The sequence below is a fragment of the Neophocaena asiaeorientalis genome, unplaced genomic scaffold, assembly GCF_003031525.2.
Source record: "Neophocaena asiaeorientalis asiaeorientalis breed wild unplaced genomic scaffold, Neophocaena_asiaeorientalis_V1.1 scaffold251, whole genome shotgun sequence".
In the NCBI taxonomy this organism is placed as follows: domain Eukaryota; kingdom Metazoa; phylum Chordata; class Mammalia; order Artiodactyla; family Phocoenidae; genus Neophocaena; species Neophocaena asiaeorientalis.
The window spans coordinates 9,752,850-9,767,981 of record NW_020173377.1 but is presented as its reverse complement, the minus strand read 5'-3'; the positions used below and the strand labels follow the sequence as shown (position 1 = coordinate 9,767,981).

General features: G+C 44.6%; 1 protein-coding gene across 3 annotated transcripts in view; it reads right to left on the bottom strand.

Annotated features, from left to right (window-relative positions):
• The window catches only part of PTPRG (protein tyrosine phosphatase receptor type G), a 717,425-nt gene that overhangs the window by 58,820 nt on the left and 643,473 nt on the right, over window positions 1-15,132 (bottom strand). For 2 of the 3 annotated variants that reach the window (XM_024746428.1, XM_024746429.1), the window contains exon 14: window positions 12,586-12,672. The exons of the other annotated variant lie outside the window; for it this stretch is intronic. In XM_024746428.1, coding sequence (XP_024602196.1) covers window positions 12,586-12,672 — 87 coding nt within the window. The remainder of the gene's footprint in view (window positions 1-12,585; window positions 12,673-15,132) is intronic. 3 annotated transcript variants of the gene reach the window in all.

Sequence of the window (15,132 nt, the reverse complement as noted above, 5' to 3'; positions counted from 1 at the left end):
CAAGAAGGACAATATCCAGCCCATTGGAAGAACCCCAAATAGCTGAAGAATACCCATTTTTTTTATTATACCATACCCATCCTCAGAGTTAAAAGGGAAAAAACTTCGTAGTGAACCACTCAGAAACATGAGAAGTTGGCACGGACTGTGTAAACCTGCTGTACAAACTGCGAGTCTTCACCCACAATATTCCCAAATTCAACCTGTTCCAGAGGAAGACTCTGCTATTCTAAACCCCTAGCGCCAAGTTCAAAGCACACCTCAGACCCTCCCAAACGCAGTCATCAAACAGCCCAAGCACACAACAGCAGCACATTGTCAGCGCTCAGCGAAGGCCCTCGGAGCCCCAGACAGCTCTCGAAGGGGGTCAGAGGGCTTCCAGGGGGCAGGCCCTCAAACTCCCAGGCCCTGGACAGACAGCATGGGAAACAAGGAGCCGAAGGCTTCAAGTGTCAGCTGCTTGTTGGGGCTTCGGTTTTGTTTTTACCTGGACTTGAGACAAAGCAGGGAGCAAACACTGGTCATCACAGGACAGGCAGTGAAAAGAAAAGCCATCGGCAGCTCACTCAGCTTCTGCTTACTGCTGCCGGCCGGCAGGCCCTCGGCTTTCCTGCAGCCACGTCACTGCTCATTGCGGCCCTAATGAGCTGCCCGAAGCACAGGCTGAATATTTAATGAGGCTGCTCAGCGTGAATGGCTATTGTGACCAGAGAAGGGTCCCTGTTCATCTGGCAGAGGGGCTTCACAATAGCTGGCCCCACTGCTGGGTCTTTGAGCCAAGCAGGCGGCATCCTTCTGGTGCTTGGTGTCCCTGGGACCCATTCCACTCCTCCGGCATCTCTCACCAAGCCCCATTTACACCCACTGTAGCTTTGCTTTTTCGGGAGGCGTATTCCCGCCACTGGAATTAAGTCAACTTTTCTTCGGAACTGTCATCGATCATCTAATCAGAAGTCCCGGGGATGATTCTGTTGGGTGTACCATGTTGCTATGAAGCCAAAGAAAAGGGGGTTGGGGGGTGGATCTGAAAGATCACGGGACTCTAGAGAGCACAGGAGATCTCGGTGGAAGCGAGGAGGCCTCCAAGTCCTACGGATTATTCCCCCGCAGCTTTACATGGAGCGATCAGAACCACGCACAATCAGAAACGATCGCGTGTCACACTGTGAAGTGTGTTCCTTTAAGCAGTGCCTATTTTCGGATGGAAAGCGGCTCTACCCACCGTACACCCGGGCATGGCTCTAGAAGAGGTCTGGATAGCGGCTCCCTATACCATTAGGGGTTCCTGAACATAAATCACTCCCACTCCGGGCACATCTCACGGGACTGCTCTCGCAGTGCTCTGAACAATGATTTTCTTCTATGAATTGCCCGGCATTTGTAGTATAAATAATAGAACACGTTTTCATCACTCACTGTCTAGCTGCCTATACCTAAATTTGGAAGGAACAGTCAGTCTGACTTACACTACATGGACATGCAACGTACAAAGTATTTTAGGGCTGTGGTAGTAACGGAATCTTCTACTGAATGTGAAATGATGCAAATCCATGTGGAAAAAAACCATGATTTTGTTGTTTGAGGTAATAGCTTCTTTCTGTTTCTAAGCTCATCAGCAAGTTTTCTCTTCTTGGATTCTTCCCCCTACGCCCCAGCAAATTTGCACAGATTTCCAGAATATAACACTAGAGTTAAAACACATAGGATACGGACTTCACAAACTAGCTAGAACCCTAACCAGCCAGCGTCATAGCTAAGGAAAATCTACTTTTGTTAAGATACTGACCACTGAAGTACTTAGTGCTATATGACGCTGAAACAAATGGCACACAATTTACCGGCTCAGACTTTAACTAAGTGAAGAAGGAAAAAAGTGCAAAAAAAGACACCCCACAACAACAACAAAGAAATAACTATTCTAAGACCACAATTACTCTACCTGTTAAATTTCTAAGAGAGAAAGCATTAGTAAAAAGAATCAGTACCGGCCAAGGGACTGTTAACGTCAAGTGACTTGGAAAGGATAAACGACATCGTGGGTTCTTTCTCTGGCAGAAGACAGGCAGACAGTTCACCCAGACTCTCAGTTCCATGTGAGGCGAGAGGCTCCACATTCTCTTTGAAAAAAGCAGTGTGTACCGAAGCACATCACATGCTAGTGCCCCATGTGTGGCTGTTTATAATGGATTTTCCCTGGAGCAAAAGAACTCTGTGATTGCCAGAGAGGAGCACAGCACTGGGATGAAGGTCAGAAACCCGGACACACAGCTCCCTACATCTGCACCTTGATGCAGGTCATGCGGGCTTTCCTCCCACCCATGGACTCGGGTGGGCACCCAACTACAGAACTTGGGGGCAAATGAATAAAGGTTTCAGTGGACCCACTAAACATTTATTCAGCACCCACTACACAGCAAGGAGCATGCATATAACGCATTCTTATGGCTGGACGCCTTAAAAACATCTCAAGCCTGGCTAAACACTGGAGTAACTTAGAAAGAATCATGTGCGCACGTAATTCACAATCTCTGCAGAAAAATTAGGAAATAAATACAAATGAACAAAAAGAAAAATCAATCAGGTAAAGTTACCCTCATCCTTCTCTTAGTAATCTTCACTATTAATATTGTGGGGTACATCCTTCCACACTTTTCCTCACTTATTGACTGTTCCTTGATCACTGACAGTGAGGGGCTGGGAGCAGAACATAAACAAGACAGACGAGGTCCCTGCCCTCATGGCAGTTTATAGTCTCTTGGGGAAATCAACAACAAACAAGGAAACAAATAATTTCAAATAGTCAAGAGCTATGAAGAAAATAAAACAGGATGAGGTGGTGATAACTGATGCGGGGAGGTGAAGGAAGGGACCTCACCAGGAGGTGGCATGGGAGCTGAGAGCTGATTGGTGAGGACCAGTCGTAGGAGGGTATAGGGGAAGACCACTCTAGGCAGATCCAGGAGCCGGTTAAAAGAGCCTTGGGGGCCTTCCCTGGTGGCGCGGTGGTTGGGAGTCTGCCTGCCAATGCAGGGGACACGGGTTCGTGCACCGGTCCGGGAAGATCCCACATGCTGTGGAGCGGCTGGGCCCTTGAGCCATGGCCGCTGAGCCTGCGCGTCCGGAGCCTGTGCTCCGCAACGGGGGAGGCCACAACACTGAGAGGCCCGCGTACCACCAACAAAACAAAACAAAACAAAACAAAAGAGCCTTGGAACAGAGTAAGCTGTTCCATCCACTGCAGGAACTGAAAGGAAGCCAGACTTAAGAGCAGGGCAAGAAGTGGACCCAGAGAGGTGGGCAAGAGCCAGGTCATGCCAGGTCGAAGGCCACAAGCTTCACTGGCATCTGTGAGTGATGGAAAGCCAACGGAGGGCTTTAATCCACGGACTGGAACGGTCTGACTCATCTCCTTTGAAGCGCTCACTTTGGCTGCCTGGTGGTGAACAGAGTACAGAGCAGCAAGAACGGAGCAAGGAGATGCATCAGGGGCTAATGATGTAATCTCACCCAAATACAGACAGGCAGACCAAAATGAGGTCATATTTATACGTATCTCCTTGATAACAAGTATGAACTGACATCTCACATTAATGTCTCTTCCACTTCATGGATGCGCTACGTTGTTAGATATTTCACTTATTATTTCTTGAATAACTATTGACTGGGGATCTACTTTGGGCGAGGGACTGACTACGGTGCTCAGCTGTGGTCACCTTTTCACTACCAGTGACCACACGGAGATGAACACTCTGGGGGTACACATTCTGCACTTTGAGTTTAAAATCTAAGAAAAGGGGCTGGTTCAGAGTCGTTATCACGTGACATTTTATTTAACTTGCTCACCTCAGAGAAATCTCAGGAGAGGGTTTTTTTTGTTTTGTTTTGTTTTGTTTTACCTCCAGCAGTATCCAGGAATAAAAATGTAAAGGCAGTGATTTTGGAGAAGAGGAAAAGAAAATGGAAGTTTTAATGTCTCTAAATGTCTCAACTGTGAAGTGTTCGAAGAGGCAGTCTTGTCTCTAATTCTGAGCTCAGGAAAATGGAGATAAAATTTCTGAAAATGTCCGACTATGTCACCGAGCATGCAATTTCAAAGTTCTATCTAGGTCTAATTCACTTTCAAATAACTGACTCTAAAACCCCTCATTGAATGAAAAAGATTCTAGGATCATCAAGAGCCATTCTCTAAAATTATTTCTTCACAGCGAGCAATTGTTTATGCCAGTACCTTAAAAAGGGAAAACTATAAAGTAGATCATGTTTGGAATAAAAAAATACATTTTCAAGTTTCACTACAAATTACAGTCCGGTGGGTTCCCACCATAAATTCTGTTTTCACCGCTTGCCGCCTTCTTTCTTTCTTTTCTTTTTCTCTGCCCACCCCTACCCCTATATATGTGCTTTAAGGAACTGAGAACAGATCTGTTGTTTTTTTTTTTAATTGACCCTGACTGGCTTAGTAATGATCCAAATTAGTTATCTTTTACTTTGCTTCATCTACCTTTGAGCATGTGTTTTCCTGACACTCTGGGTTTCCCAATTTAGGAATTTAAGTCCACCTTAGTTTTGGAGGGTCCTGACGTCAGTCAGCTACCCCCACCAACCCATGCACGCACACACACGCACCCCACTGAACTTTCAATCACGCCCTGGTTATCACCCAGAGGCACGTATCTCTTTGGTTTGGGAAGCTTTTAAAATAGAGAAAAACGGTTCCCGAGAGTCTCCAGCACGCTAGGAAAGCCCTAACAAAATAAAACAATCTTGAATGGCAGACACCTTAAAAATACCCAGAGAAGACTCTAGATTTTAAAGGGTCCCCTATGAGATAGGAAACAGTATTAACAATTCAAGGATGGGGATGTCCCTGGTGGTCCAGTGGTTAAGACTCTGCGCTCCCAATGCTGGGGGATGGGTTTGATCCCTGGTCAGGGAACTAAGATCCCTCATGCCGCACGGCGCAGCCCCAAAAAAAAAAAAAAAAAAAAAGTTAAAGAAATAGAATTCAAGGACGTTAACATACTCATCTCAAACACAGAAAGAAAAACTGTATTGCATATACTTGAATAAAAACGTGAAAGGTCTTCTGTTTTGTTTCTGTTATAAGTTTCTCAGAAATAGGATGGAATTCTCCAAGTTGGAGCCAAGTGTTCTGCCACTGTATAGAACAGAAGTCTCAGCACGGAAGAAACTCAGATTTCTCAAATGAAAGTTTTTCCTCCTAAAGCTACCTTTTAAGCCACCTTTGTGGCTTTATGGCTCTATTGTCTGCCAGCAAAATGAATTTTAGTTTCTATGAAGGAACTGAAGTTGTCGATACAAACTTTACTATCAAGCAGTTCACGATGTTCTGATGTCCTGAATTCCAGGCGTCCTGCCACTTGAACAAATTTGAAAACCACCGAGTTAGATGGCTTTCTAAACTCCCCCTCCCTGGCCCGTGAAGCAAGTACCACTATAGAGTTCCATCGCACGTTCACTGAACGCTCCCAGATGGATGCAAGAAAAAGACATCCCAGTTTGCAGGAGATACTTTTCCTCCGTTCAACTTGAGGGGAATCTGGGCCAGAATGAAAATGAAATGGGAGATGTGAGTCTCTGGGTCCCACTTCTCCTATGCCTCTCACAGACTAAGCATCTCTCACCTTGAATGAGAGTCTACCGTTTAACGGTATGCATGTTTCACATGACACAGCCCCAGAACACAAGCCAAATGCTTCTGGTTTTTGACCAAAGATGGTCAACTATGTGTATCTCACAGGAAGTTCTAAGTAGCAAAATGGAAACAAGCTTTCTATATTACTCTCCCTTCCTTCATCCCTTTTTAGAAAACCAACATGGACTCATAGTTTAAGATTTCTAAGAAAGGCTTGACTAGAAGTGAAAAGGATAATGTACTCGATCCTCTCCAGTAGTTGATCAGAAGTGGATCCTGGCTAGCAGCTCCCTGGTCTCAAGACCACACCCCACTACCTGTGGTCCAGACCCGTCCGGTGTCTGAAGGCCTCGCGGCAGGAATGGGCACGTATGCATCAGCCTGGCTTCTAAAAACCCACAGACACTTAAAGCTTAGTCATGAACAATGGGTCTCGGACTGAAATTTCTAAAAATAACTTTGCATTCTTTCAAATAAGGCATATATTTTGAAGAGAGACTTTTTCAAAAATCAAAAATTCTACTCTTGGGCTTCCCTGGTGGCGCAGTGGTTGAGGGTCTCCCTGCCGATGCAGGGGACACGGGTTCGTGGCCCGGTCCAGGAGGATCCCACATGCCGCAGAGCGGCTGGGCCCGTGAACCATAGCCGCTGAGCCTGTGCGTCCGGAGCCTGTGCTCCGCAACAGGAGAGGCCACAACAGTGAGAGGCCCGCGTATCGAAAAAAAAAAAAAAATTCTGTTCTTGAGAAAGCACAGCCCATGTCAAAGTACATCTTCTAGTCAGGATGCAGTAGATACCAACCGAGATCAGTAAGCCATCAATGCCAATTCCCAGAGCTCCCCACCGAAACACACATGCTGCCAGCACAGGACAGGCTGGTGTGTTTAATTGGCTCTCCTGACGAATGAAATACACACACACACACACACACACACACACACACACACACACACACACACAGCCAGCTACTCTGGCTGTGCTTTGTAACTTAATAAATAAACCCAAGTTACAGAGGCTTCCTATTCAAACAAAATGCAGCAAACTACAAAGATAAGCAGGAACCCTCTAGACTCTCCCTTCCTCGCCTCTCATTTCTTTCCAGGAATCTGACACATCTTAAGGCAGAACACCCAGTGAGAGCAAACTTCCGCAGAAAGGCGTTCCTTTCTGCTGCTCCTGTCTTCCCAGGTACCTGCTTAGATAACCTCTGATGTGTCCTAACAATTTTCTTACTTAGACCTCTTTCTGCCCCTCGAACAGGAAGCTGGGAATAATTTAGGTGACTGATACTTTTCAAAAGCTAAGTGCCGACCTCCAGTCCAGGAAGATTGAATATTGGAAATGTGAGGAGTTCCACTCCGTACGGCTCCTCCGAAGGCAGAAATCCAGACCCGCTTACAGGAGAGGGGGTTTCGGAGGTCTCTAGAAATCTGGGTCAAAATGGGCATCCCTTTGGCAAGCTTGAGATGTCACCCTGTCGTCATCCAGGGCCCTTAGCATCAGCATGACTGATGGGGCCGGGGCGAGAGCGGGATCACGACGCGATTTCTAGACTCCTGTGAAAAACCCGGGATTACAAAATAACCAAATACTGATATATAGGGATTAGGAACCAAGTCACTGTCTTCAAATTGAGCTCAATGCTTTTATAATCACAACGGAGTGACAAGGAGTTTGTCAGTGGCGTGCAGCTCAAAATGCTAATTGCAGGCTAGAACGGGCCATTGGCTGAGCTGCTGTTGAATATTAATTAAGTAATCGTAACTGATTTGTATACTGCCCTCATCTAAATTTACGGCGGCACGCCCGCTAACAATCCCGTTCATTCTCATGCTGTCGAGTACAGAAATCATGTTAGTATTTACTTTTGTAAATGGAGCTGTTGTAGTAAACCGTGTATGAATAAGAGCCATTTATGAATAGAAAGTGGTAACCCGTTCGCATGCCTTCCAGGAAGACGACTGAGGCCTGTGTTAAAAAGACACGGATTGATATATTAGGGCAAAATGTTTCAAGGAATGGAAGTGACAAAGACAACAATAGAAGGAAAAGTCTGCGGGCGCTGATGGGCTTTTCCTCAAAGAGGAGGGTCTGCTAGAAATAATGCGGGGGTCCTGCTTAGAAAAGAGCCCAGTGTAAGTTCTGAGCTGAGGTGTTTCACGTGCAACCACTCACTTGAGGTTCAGTTTCCTTTACTGCGTGTTAAATGACTCTGTTTGTCAAACTCAGTTTATACTTGGAGTATCTTTTCAGGAGGGGATCTTCTAGAAAAAAGAATTGAGGGCTGTGTTTCTCATTTGCATATTCTCCAAACCATCAAAGAGACACGGGATCTGACAAATACCAATGTCCTTGTGGGGATAACCTAACGGCATAATCCACATTGGGGCTAGCCTGGAAATCCTGGGACAGATGGTTGCCATAACCTGGATCAGTGGGGCTTGTCAGGTGTGAGGAGGAGATGATGGGAGGAAGGGGAAGAGAAAAGCGAACAAAATTATGTTGAAGCTGAGTGGGGGGGGGGAGGGGGTGACAGAGCGAAGAGATATTAAATGAGTAGAAAGTGTTTTGAAATATTTTGGATCTCACCTGGGTAGGAGAGATGTGCCGTGCAAGTCTCGTTACAGCTGGAAGTGACAAAAATCTGATTTCTGCAGTGAGAATTTTATTGGAGGATACAGACTGCCTGCAATTAACATCTTAGGAAGGTGGGAGAAAATTAACAAATTATATCCACATCAGTGGTCTCAAGGCAACATACCTCCTAGCTAGATATTAAGTTTGCCAAGAAACCCTTGCAGACACCCTGAAGTACTGGTAACGCTTTCCAGGAGATAAGAGAGGAAAAGGTCACTTCATAAACCACATTTTGACAAGACTGAGAACCTGAACAGGGCAGTTTGTATGTTCCAGCTGGTTTTAAGGAAGTGAGCTCTGGGCAGTCCTTGCCAACACTCCCAGCTGTTACCCTGAAAGAAGGCTTTGAAGTCATCTCCCGTTTAGTTAGGACCCTGGCCTGGAATGTTCTCCATTTCTGGACTGAGGCTTCAGGAACTCTGTACCTTATCTTGCCGCTGTTTTAGAGCCCTGACACAATTCCCCACTGACTGGGAGGGTTAACGGGGACAGGATGGGTCCAACTTATTTTGGAAATTCACATTTTATTTATTGCACGTATGATTCAGTATCTGTATCATAAAATGGTCTGGTAAAAACCTTTGGCAACTACTTATTTCATTAACATACTGACTGAACTGAAGTCAGTCAGGCTTTTGCTGTAAGAGTCTTATTTTAAGGATCTAGTGAGGTATTACGTGCTTCTTCACTAAACAGCCCCAGATTGCAGTACTTTTTAAATACCTGGGACCATCTGGGAAAAAAAAAGTTGATTCAGACATCACACCATCAACCAGGTTAAATTCCAAATGATTTAAGAATTTCACATTAAAATTTGAAGCCATAAAAGTACCTTAAAAAAAGTAACCTCAGAATGGGGAAAGATTTTCTAATGACGACTCAAAACTCAGAAACCCAAGAAGAAATTTATGGATAAATCCAATTATATCAACATGAAAGAAGCAGCATAAACACAGTTAAAAGACAAACCCCAAATTAGGAAAAGAAAATCTGCAACCCATATTGCTGACAAGAGAGCTCTCTCTTAAATAGAAAACGACCGACAATGCAAAGGAAGAATGAGCAAAAGATAAAAAACAATTTACAGAAAAAGAAATACAAATGGCACAGACATAGGAAAGATGTTTAGCCTCACTTACAATAACAGAGAACACTTTATTAAAACTACACTAAGACACCATTTTTTTTCTCCTATAAGGTTAGCAAAAATGCCGAAGTTTGACAACACCCTGTGCTGGAAAAGCAGTAGGGAAATAGGCAGGCTCATGCATTGCTAGTAGAAGCCCGCCTTGGTGTCTCCCCAGGGAGAGCAATGTGTCACCATCTATCAAAATTACAAATGCACGTAGCTCGTAAAACAGCCAATTTCTTGAATTTATCCTACAAATAGACTCATCCACTTGCAAAATAACATATAAAGTTATTCACCACACTATTGTTTGTCATAACAAAAGACCTGAGAACAACCAAAATGACAGCCACAGGAGACTAAACAAATCACAACACAACTATACAAAAAAATACCGTGCTTCTGTAAAAAAGAATGAGAAAAGTATATACGCATCGAGAAAAATCACGTTACGTGAAAAAAGAAGGTTGATGACAGTGTATGCAGTATTCTCCTCTGTAAAAGGAGATAAGGGGATATAGGTTCAAACACACACACACACAGCAACCTTTAAGGACAGACAATTACCTAGTAGTAGTGGTTACCTGTGCATGATGGGGTAGGAAGCAGGGTTTGGCGGGTGGGTGATGGCATGGAGATCTCGGAGTATATATAATTGTACACTTTTTGACTTTTGACCCATGTCAAGTATTACCTATTCAAAATCCTAAAACACTGAAAAATTTACAACTTTTTTGGAAAAGTAAATACTTGGGTCTGATTTTTATTGTTTTTTCTTCCCCCTTCTGGGGAGATAATCAGCAATCCCTTCTTACAGGCTTGGTCCTGCTTGGTGATTCTGTCCACCCTTGGACTGCACTGACCCTCCCTCCCTCCTGACGTGCGAGAGGAGTGGTTAAGGCCAGTGAGGTTAGACAAAGGGGCCAAGAGGAGCAGGGCCCCCCTGTCCCCTGGAAGGCTTCCTATAGAGCAGCAAAGGGTGCAACTGGGTCGGGGGGCTCCACAAAAGCTCCTGGGGATAGAGTAGGGGGAGGGGAGGGGAAAGTGGGCTGGCTGGAGGTCTTCAGGACACAGAACCCTCAGGAGGAGTGAGGAATGGCAGGCTCTGGAGGGAGAGAGTATGGCAGGGTAGCCAGCAGAGAAGAGCGGAGACTTGAGAATACGTCCTTACCAGGCCCATATCTTCACCATGGAGAAGTCAGCACAGCACGTGGGGCAGTGAGGAGAGGCGGCATCGCTAAGGACTCAGACCACAGGGGTGGCAGTCCCCACTCGGCCACCTGAGCAGGGTGGCCCCGACAAGTAACTTCTCAGAGCCCCGGTTCCCTCATCTTCTAACGGGGTAATAAATTTCACGCACTAAGCATTTTACACCTATTACCTCATTTACTCTTCACAGCCCTGCGACAAGGAACGATTACTAGACCCATTTTCTAGATGAGTCAGTTGAGACTCAGAGGGCTTCGGGAAGTAACTCAAGGTCACAGAGCCAGGAGGAGGTAGAGCTGCAGTGAGACCTCACAACTCCCTGAGCCAAGGTCTGTCTTAGTTCCCAATTTTATAAAAAAAAGTAAAGTCAAAGACATCATTCACAAGTAGGTGAATTCTATAAATACTTGTAGTTTCCCAAGATAGTTCTCAACTTCTAGACCTACATAAAACTGTGCTTCCCCCAAGCTTCTGGCACTCAGAAGTACAGAAGATACCAGAGGGACTGAAGTGCTTTATAACAAAACATAGCCTCTCAGGATCTAAAATATATCTCTAACGAGCACACTCCCACATTTGGGGCCAAGTACAAAAATTAGACTTGGTAACAGTCTAACAGTCCACTTGGCTATGGCATCATTTCTGGAAAGGACTTAGAAATTGGAAGAGCATTTATCTTTGTGCCATCCACGAGGTAATGCTGGCTTTTAAAAGTGTTACAGTCAAAACCACATTATATTTATAATGAACTGGGCATAAAAGTTAGGCATTTAATTGATGTTCAAGGTCTCCCTCTTAAGATTAGATCTTTGAATCGAAAGCTTGTACAGAGGGGTTTCTCTTTCAGTTTTTACCCTTGGAGTGTTGAAAATGTGATTCAAAATTGAAGACTTCAATAAGTAAAAAGAGATCATAGAAAGAATAATTACATTACCAGAGTCAGCTGTTACTGCCTTTCTCTAAAAGGCCAAAATTGCACCGTTGACCTTAAAAGAAGATGGATCATAGAATTTCTCATTAATCTTCCATAATTCTTATACTATACCATCTTAGGATAGGTATACGTCTCATAGGTATCCCTGATTATAGTGGGTGGATATCTACAATTTCATCTAATAATCTGATTTACCCACAACCAATGGAGACAAATAATTCCATGTAAAAATTCTAATGTAAATTCAATAAATTGGTTCATTGAAAGTAATAAAGGACTACTCACAACAAAATATTAACTAGTGAATTATCCTAATTGGCCATTTAATATTAAAGTATTAATTGCCATATTAAGCAGTTTGCCTAGATAAGCCTTATAAAAGTATTATCAAGGGCTCATGTGTGGTGATTAAAATTACATAATCCCGACTCCTAAAGGTTTATTATAAATCTTTCCAGGACAATAATTTTTTCAAGTATTCAAGCTATCTAGAACTTTTATTTATTTTTTTAAATTTTAGCCTTCTTATGGAAGAACACACGATGTAACCCCATTTACTTGTTCTTCCCTTCCTAGTCGTCTTCCTTAACTCTTCTACAAATTTAGGTTTCTACAAGGTATTTTTCACTTATAAGGCTAAAAGCATGCATAAACTGTTTTTTTTTAAAAACTCTCAAACATGCAAACATCTGAAATTTCAGAAATAAAATGGATGCAACAGACGTACAGACACATAAACACAGAACGCACCCCCATCCTAGAAACAAAAAACATCCCCCCCAAATGGCAAAATCAAGCAAAGCAAGCACGCATAGGACATAAATTTAGTTGCTACCAGCTACCTGCAAGCTGCACTGGTATTTGCAAGTCATACTTTTGGGAGCTGGGGTAGAACAGGTGAGTTTCAGCACCGTGCTGTCTAGAGGGCTTTAATCCCCATGGCAACAGAACAAAAATCCGGCAAACCAGTCCCGGCCAAAGAGACCCCCCTCCCCCACCTTAAGCTTGACTGCCCCTCACCTGCTCCCCTTCTCTCCTCTCTCCCCAGAAGAAGGCACTTCATGGAAACGTCTGGGAAAGCCCTTGGACTTTATTTTGTTACACCCTCTAAATGGACAAAAAACAAAAGAGAACAGGTGTAGCAGACAATACTTTCAAATGGCCACCAAGAGTTCCACCGATTCCCCCCTCCCACCTATCACAGACAAACTCCACCATTAGGCCTCACTGGGGGTTATGTTCCATAGGGGAAGGTTACACACAATGATATCTGGGCTTGTTAAGGTCTTTTATGCTGAGATAAGAAATGGGAAATGGGAACTTTGCTCTTAAAAAGCTGTCTTTAGGTATTAGAAACCTCTATCACCCCTGGTGTTAACGGAAGGTAAAGATATCACCAACCTTGGCTGCGTGAACACAGCCTGAAGGGGGCTAGTGCGCCACAACTAGCCGGGAGGGAGTCCGGGAAAAAGTCTGGAGCTGCCGAAGAGGCAAGAGACCGTTGTTTCGGGGTGCGCGAGGAAAGGGGATTCAGAGCACCGCCTAAACGAACTCCAGAGACGGGCGCGAGCCGCGGCTATCAGCATGGACCCCAGAGACGGGCATGAGATGCTACGGCTGCTGCTGCCGCCACCAAGAAGCCTGTGTGCGAGCACAGGTCACTATCCACACCTCCCCTCCCGGGAGCCTGTGAAGCCCGCCACAGCCAGGGTCCCGTGATTCAGGGACAACTTCCCCGGGAGAACGCACGGCGCACCTCAGGCTGGTGCAACGTCACGCTGGCCTCTGCCGCCGCAGGCCCCCCCCCCACTCCGTGCCCCTCCCTCCCCCTGGCCTGAGTGAGCCAGAGACCCCGAACCAGCGGCTCCTTTAACCCTGTCCTGTCTGAGCGAAGAACAGACGCCCTCAGGGGACCTACACGCAGAGGCGGGGCCAAATCCAAAGCTGAGCCCCGGGAGCTGTGCGAACAAAGAAGAGAAAGGGAAATCTCTCCCAGCAGCCTCAGGAGCAGCGGATTAAATCTCCACAGTCAACTTGCTGTACCCTGCATCTGTGGAATCCATGAATAGACAACGAATCATCCCAAATTAAGGAGGTGGAGTGTGATTTTCTCTGTATAGTTTTGCTTTTACCATTTGTCCTAGGGTTCTGTCTGTCCTTTTTTTAATTTTTTTTTTTAAGTGTCGTTTTTTAGCACTTGTTATCACTGGTGAATTTGTTTTTTGTTTGGTTGCTCTCTTCTTTCTTTCTTTTTAAATTTCTTCTTTATTTTTAATAATTTTTATGTTTCATTTTAATAACTTTATTTTTCTCTTTCTTTCTTTGTTTCTTTTTTTCTCCCTTTTCTTCTGAGCCATGTGGCTGACAGAGTCTTGGTGCTCCAGCTGGGTGTCAGGCCTGTGCCTCTGAGGTGGGAGAGCTGAGTTCAGGACACTGGTCCACCTGAGACATCCTGGATCCACATAATATCAAACAGCAAAAGCTCTTCCAGAGATCTCCATCTCAACGCTAAGACCCAGCTCCACTCAACGACCAGCAAGCTACAGTGCTGGATACCTTACGCAAAACAACTAGCAAGACAGGAATACAACCCCACCCATTAGCAGAGAGGCTGCCTAAAATCATAATAAGGTCACAAATACCCCAAAACACACCACAGGACGTGGTCCTGCCCACCACAAAGACAAGATCCAGCCTCATCCACCAGAACACAGGCACCAGTCCCCTCCACCAGGAGGCCTACACAACTCACTGAACCAACCGTAGTAGCCACTGGAGGCAGACACCAAAAACAACGGGAACTACGAATCTGCATCCTGTGAAAAGGAGACCCCAAACACAGTAAGTTAAGCAAAATGAGAAGACATAGAAACACACAACAGATGAAGGAGCAAGGTAAAAACCCACCAGACCAAACAAATGAAGAGGAACTAGGCAGTCTACCTGAAAAAGAATTCAGAGTAATGATAGTAAAGGTGATCTAAAATCTTGGAAATAGAATGGAGAAAATACAACAAACGTTTAACAAGGACGTAGAAGAACTAGAGAGCAAACAAACAATGATGAACACCACAATAAATGAAATTAAAAATTCTCTGGAAGGGACCAATAGAAGAATAACTGAGGCAGAAGAATGGATAAGTGACCTGGAAGATAAAATAGTGCAAATAACTACTGCAGAGCAGAATAAAGAAAAAAGAATGAAAAGAATTGAGGACAGTCTCAGAGACCTCTGGTACAACATAAAACTCATCAACATTCAAATTATAGGGGTCCCAGAAGAAGAAGAGAAACAGAAAGGGACTGAGAAAATATTTGAAGAGATTATAGTTGAAAACTTCCCTAACATGGGAAAGGAAAGAGCCACCAAAGTCCAGGAAGTGCAGAGAGTCCCATACAGGATAAACTCAAGGAGAAACACACCGAGACACATAGTAATCAAACTGGCAAAAATTAAAGACAAAGAAAAATTATTGAAAGCAGTAGGGGAAAAATGACAAATAATATACAAGGGAACTTCCATAAGGTTAACAGCTGATTTCTCAGCAGAAACTCTACAAGCCAGAA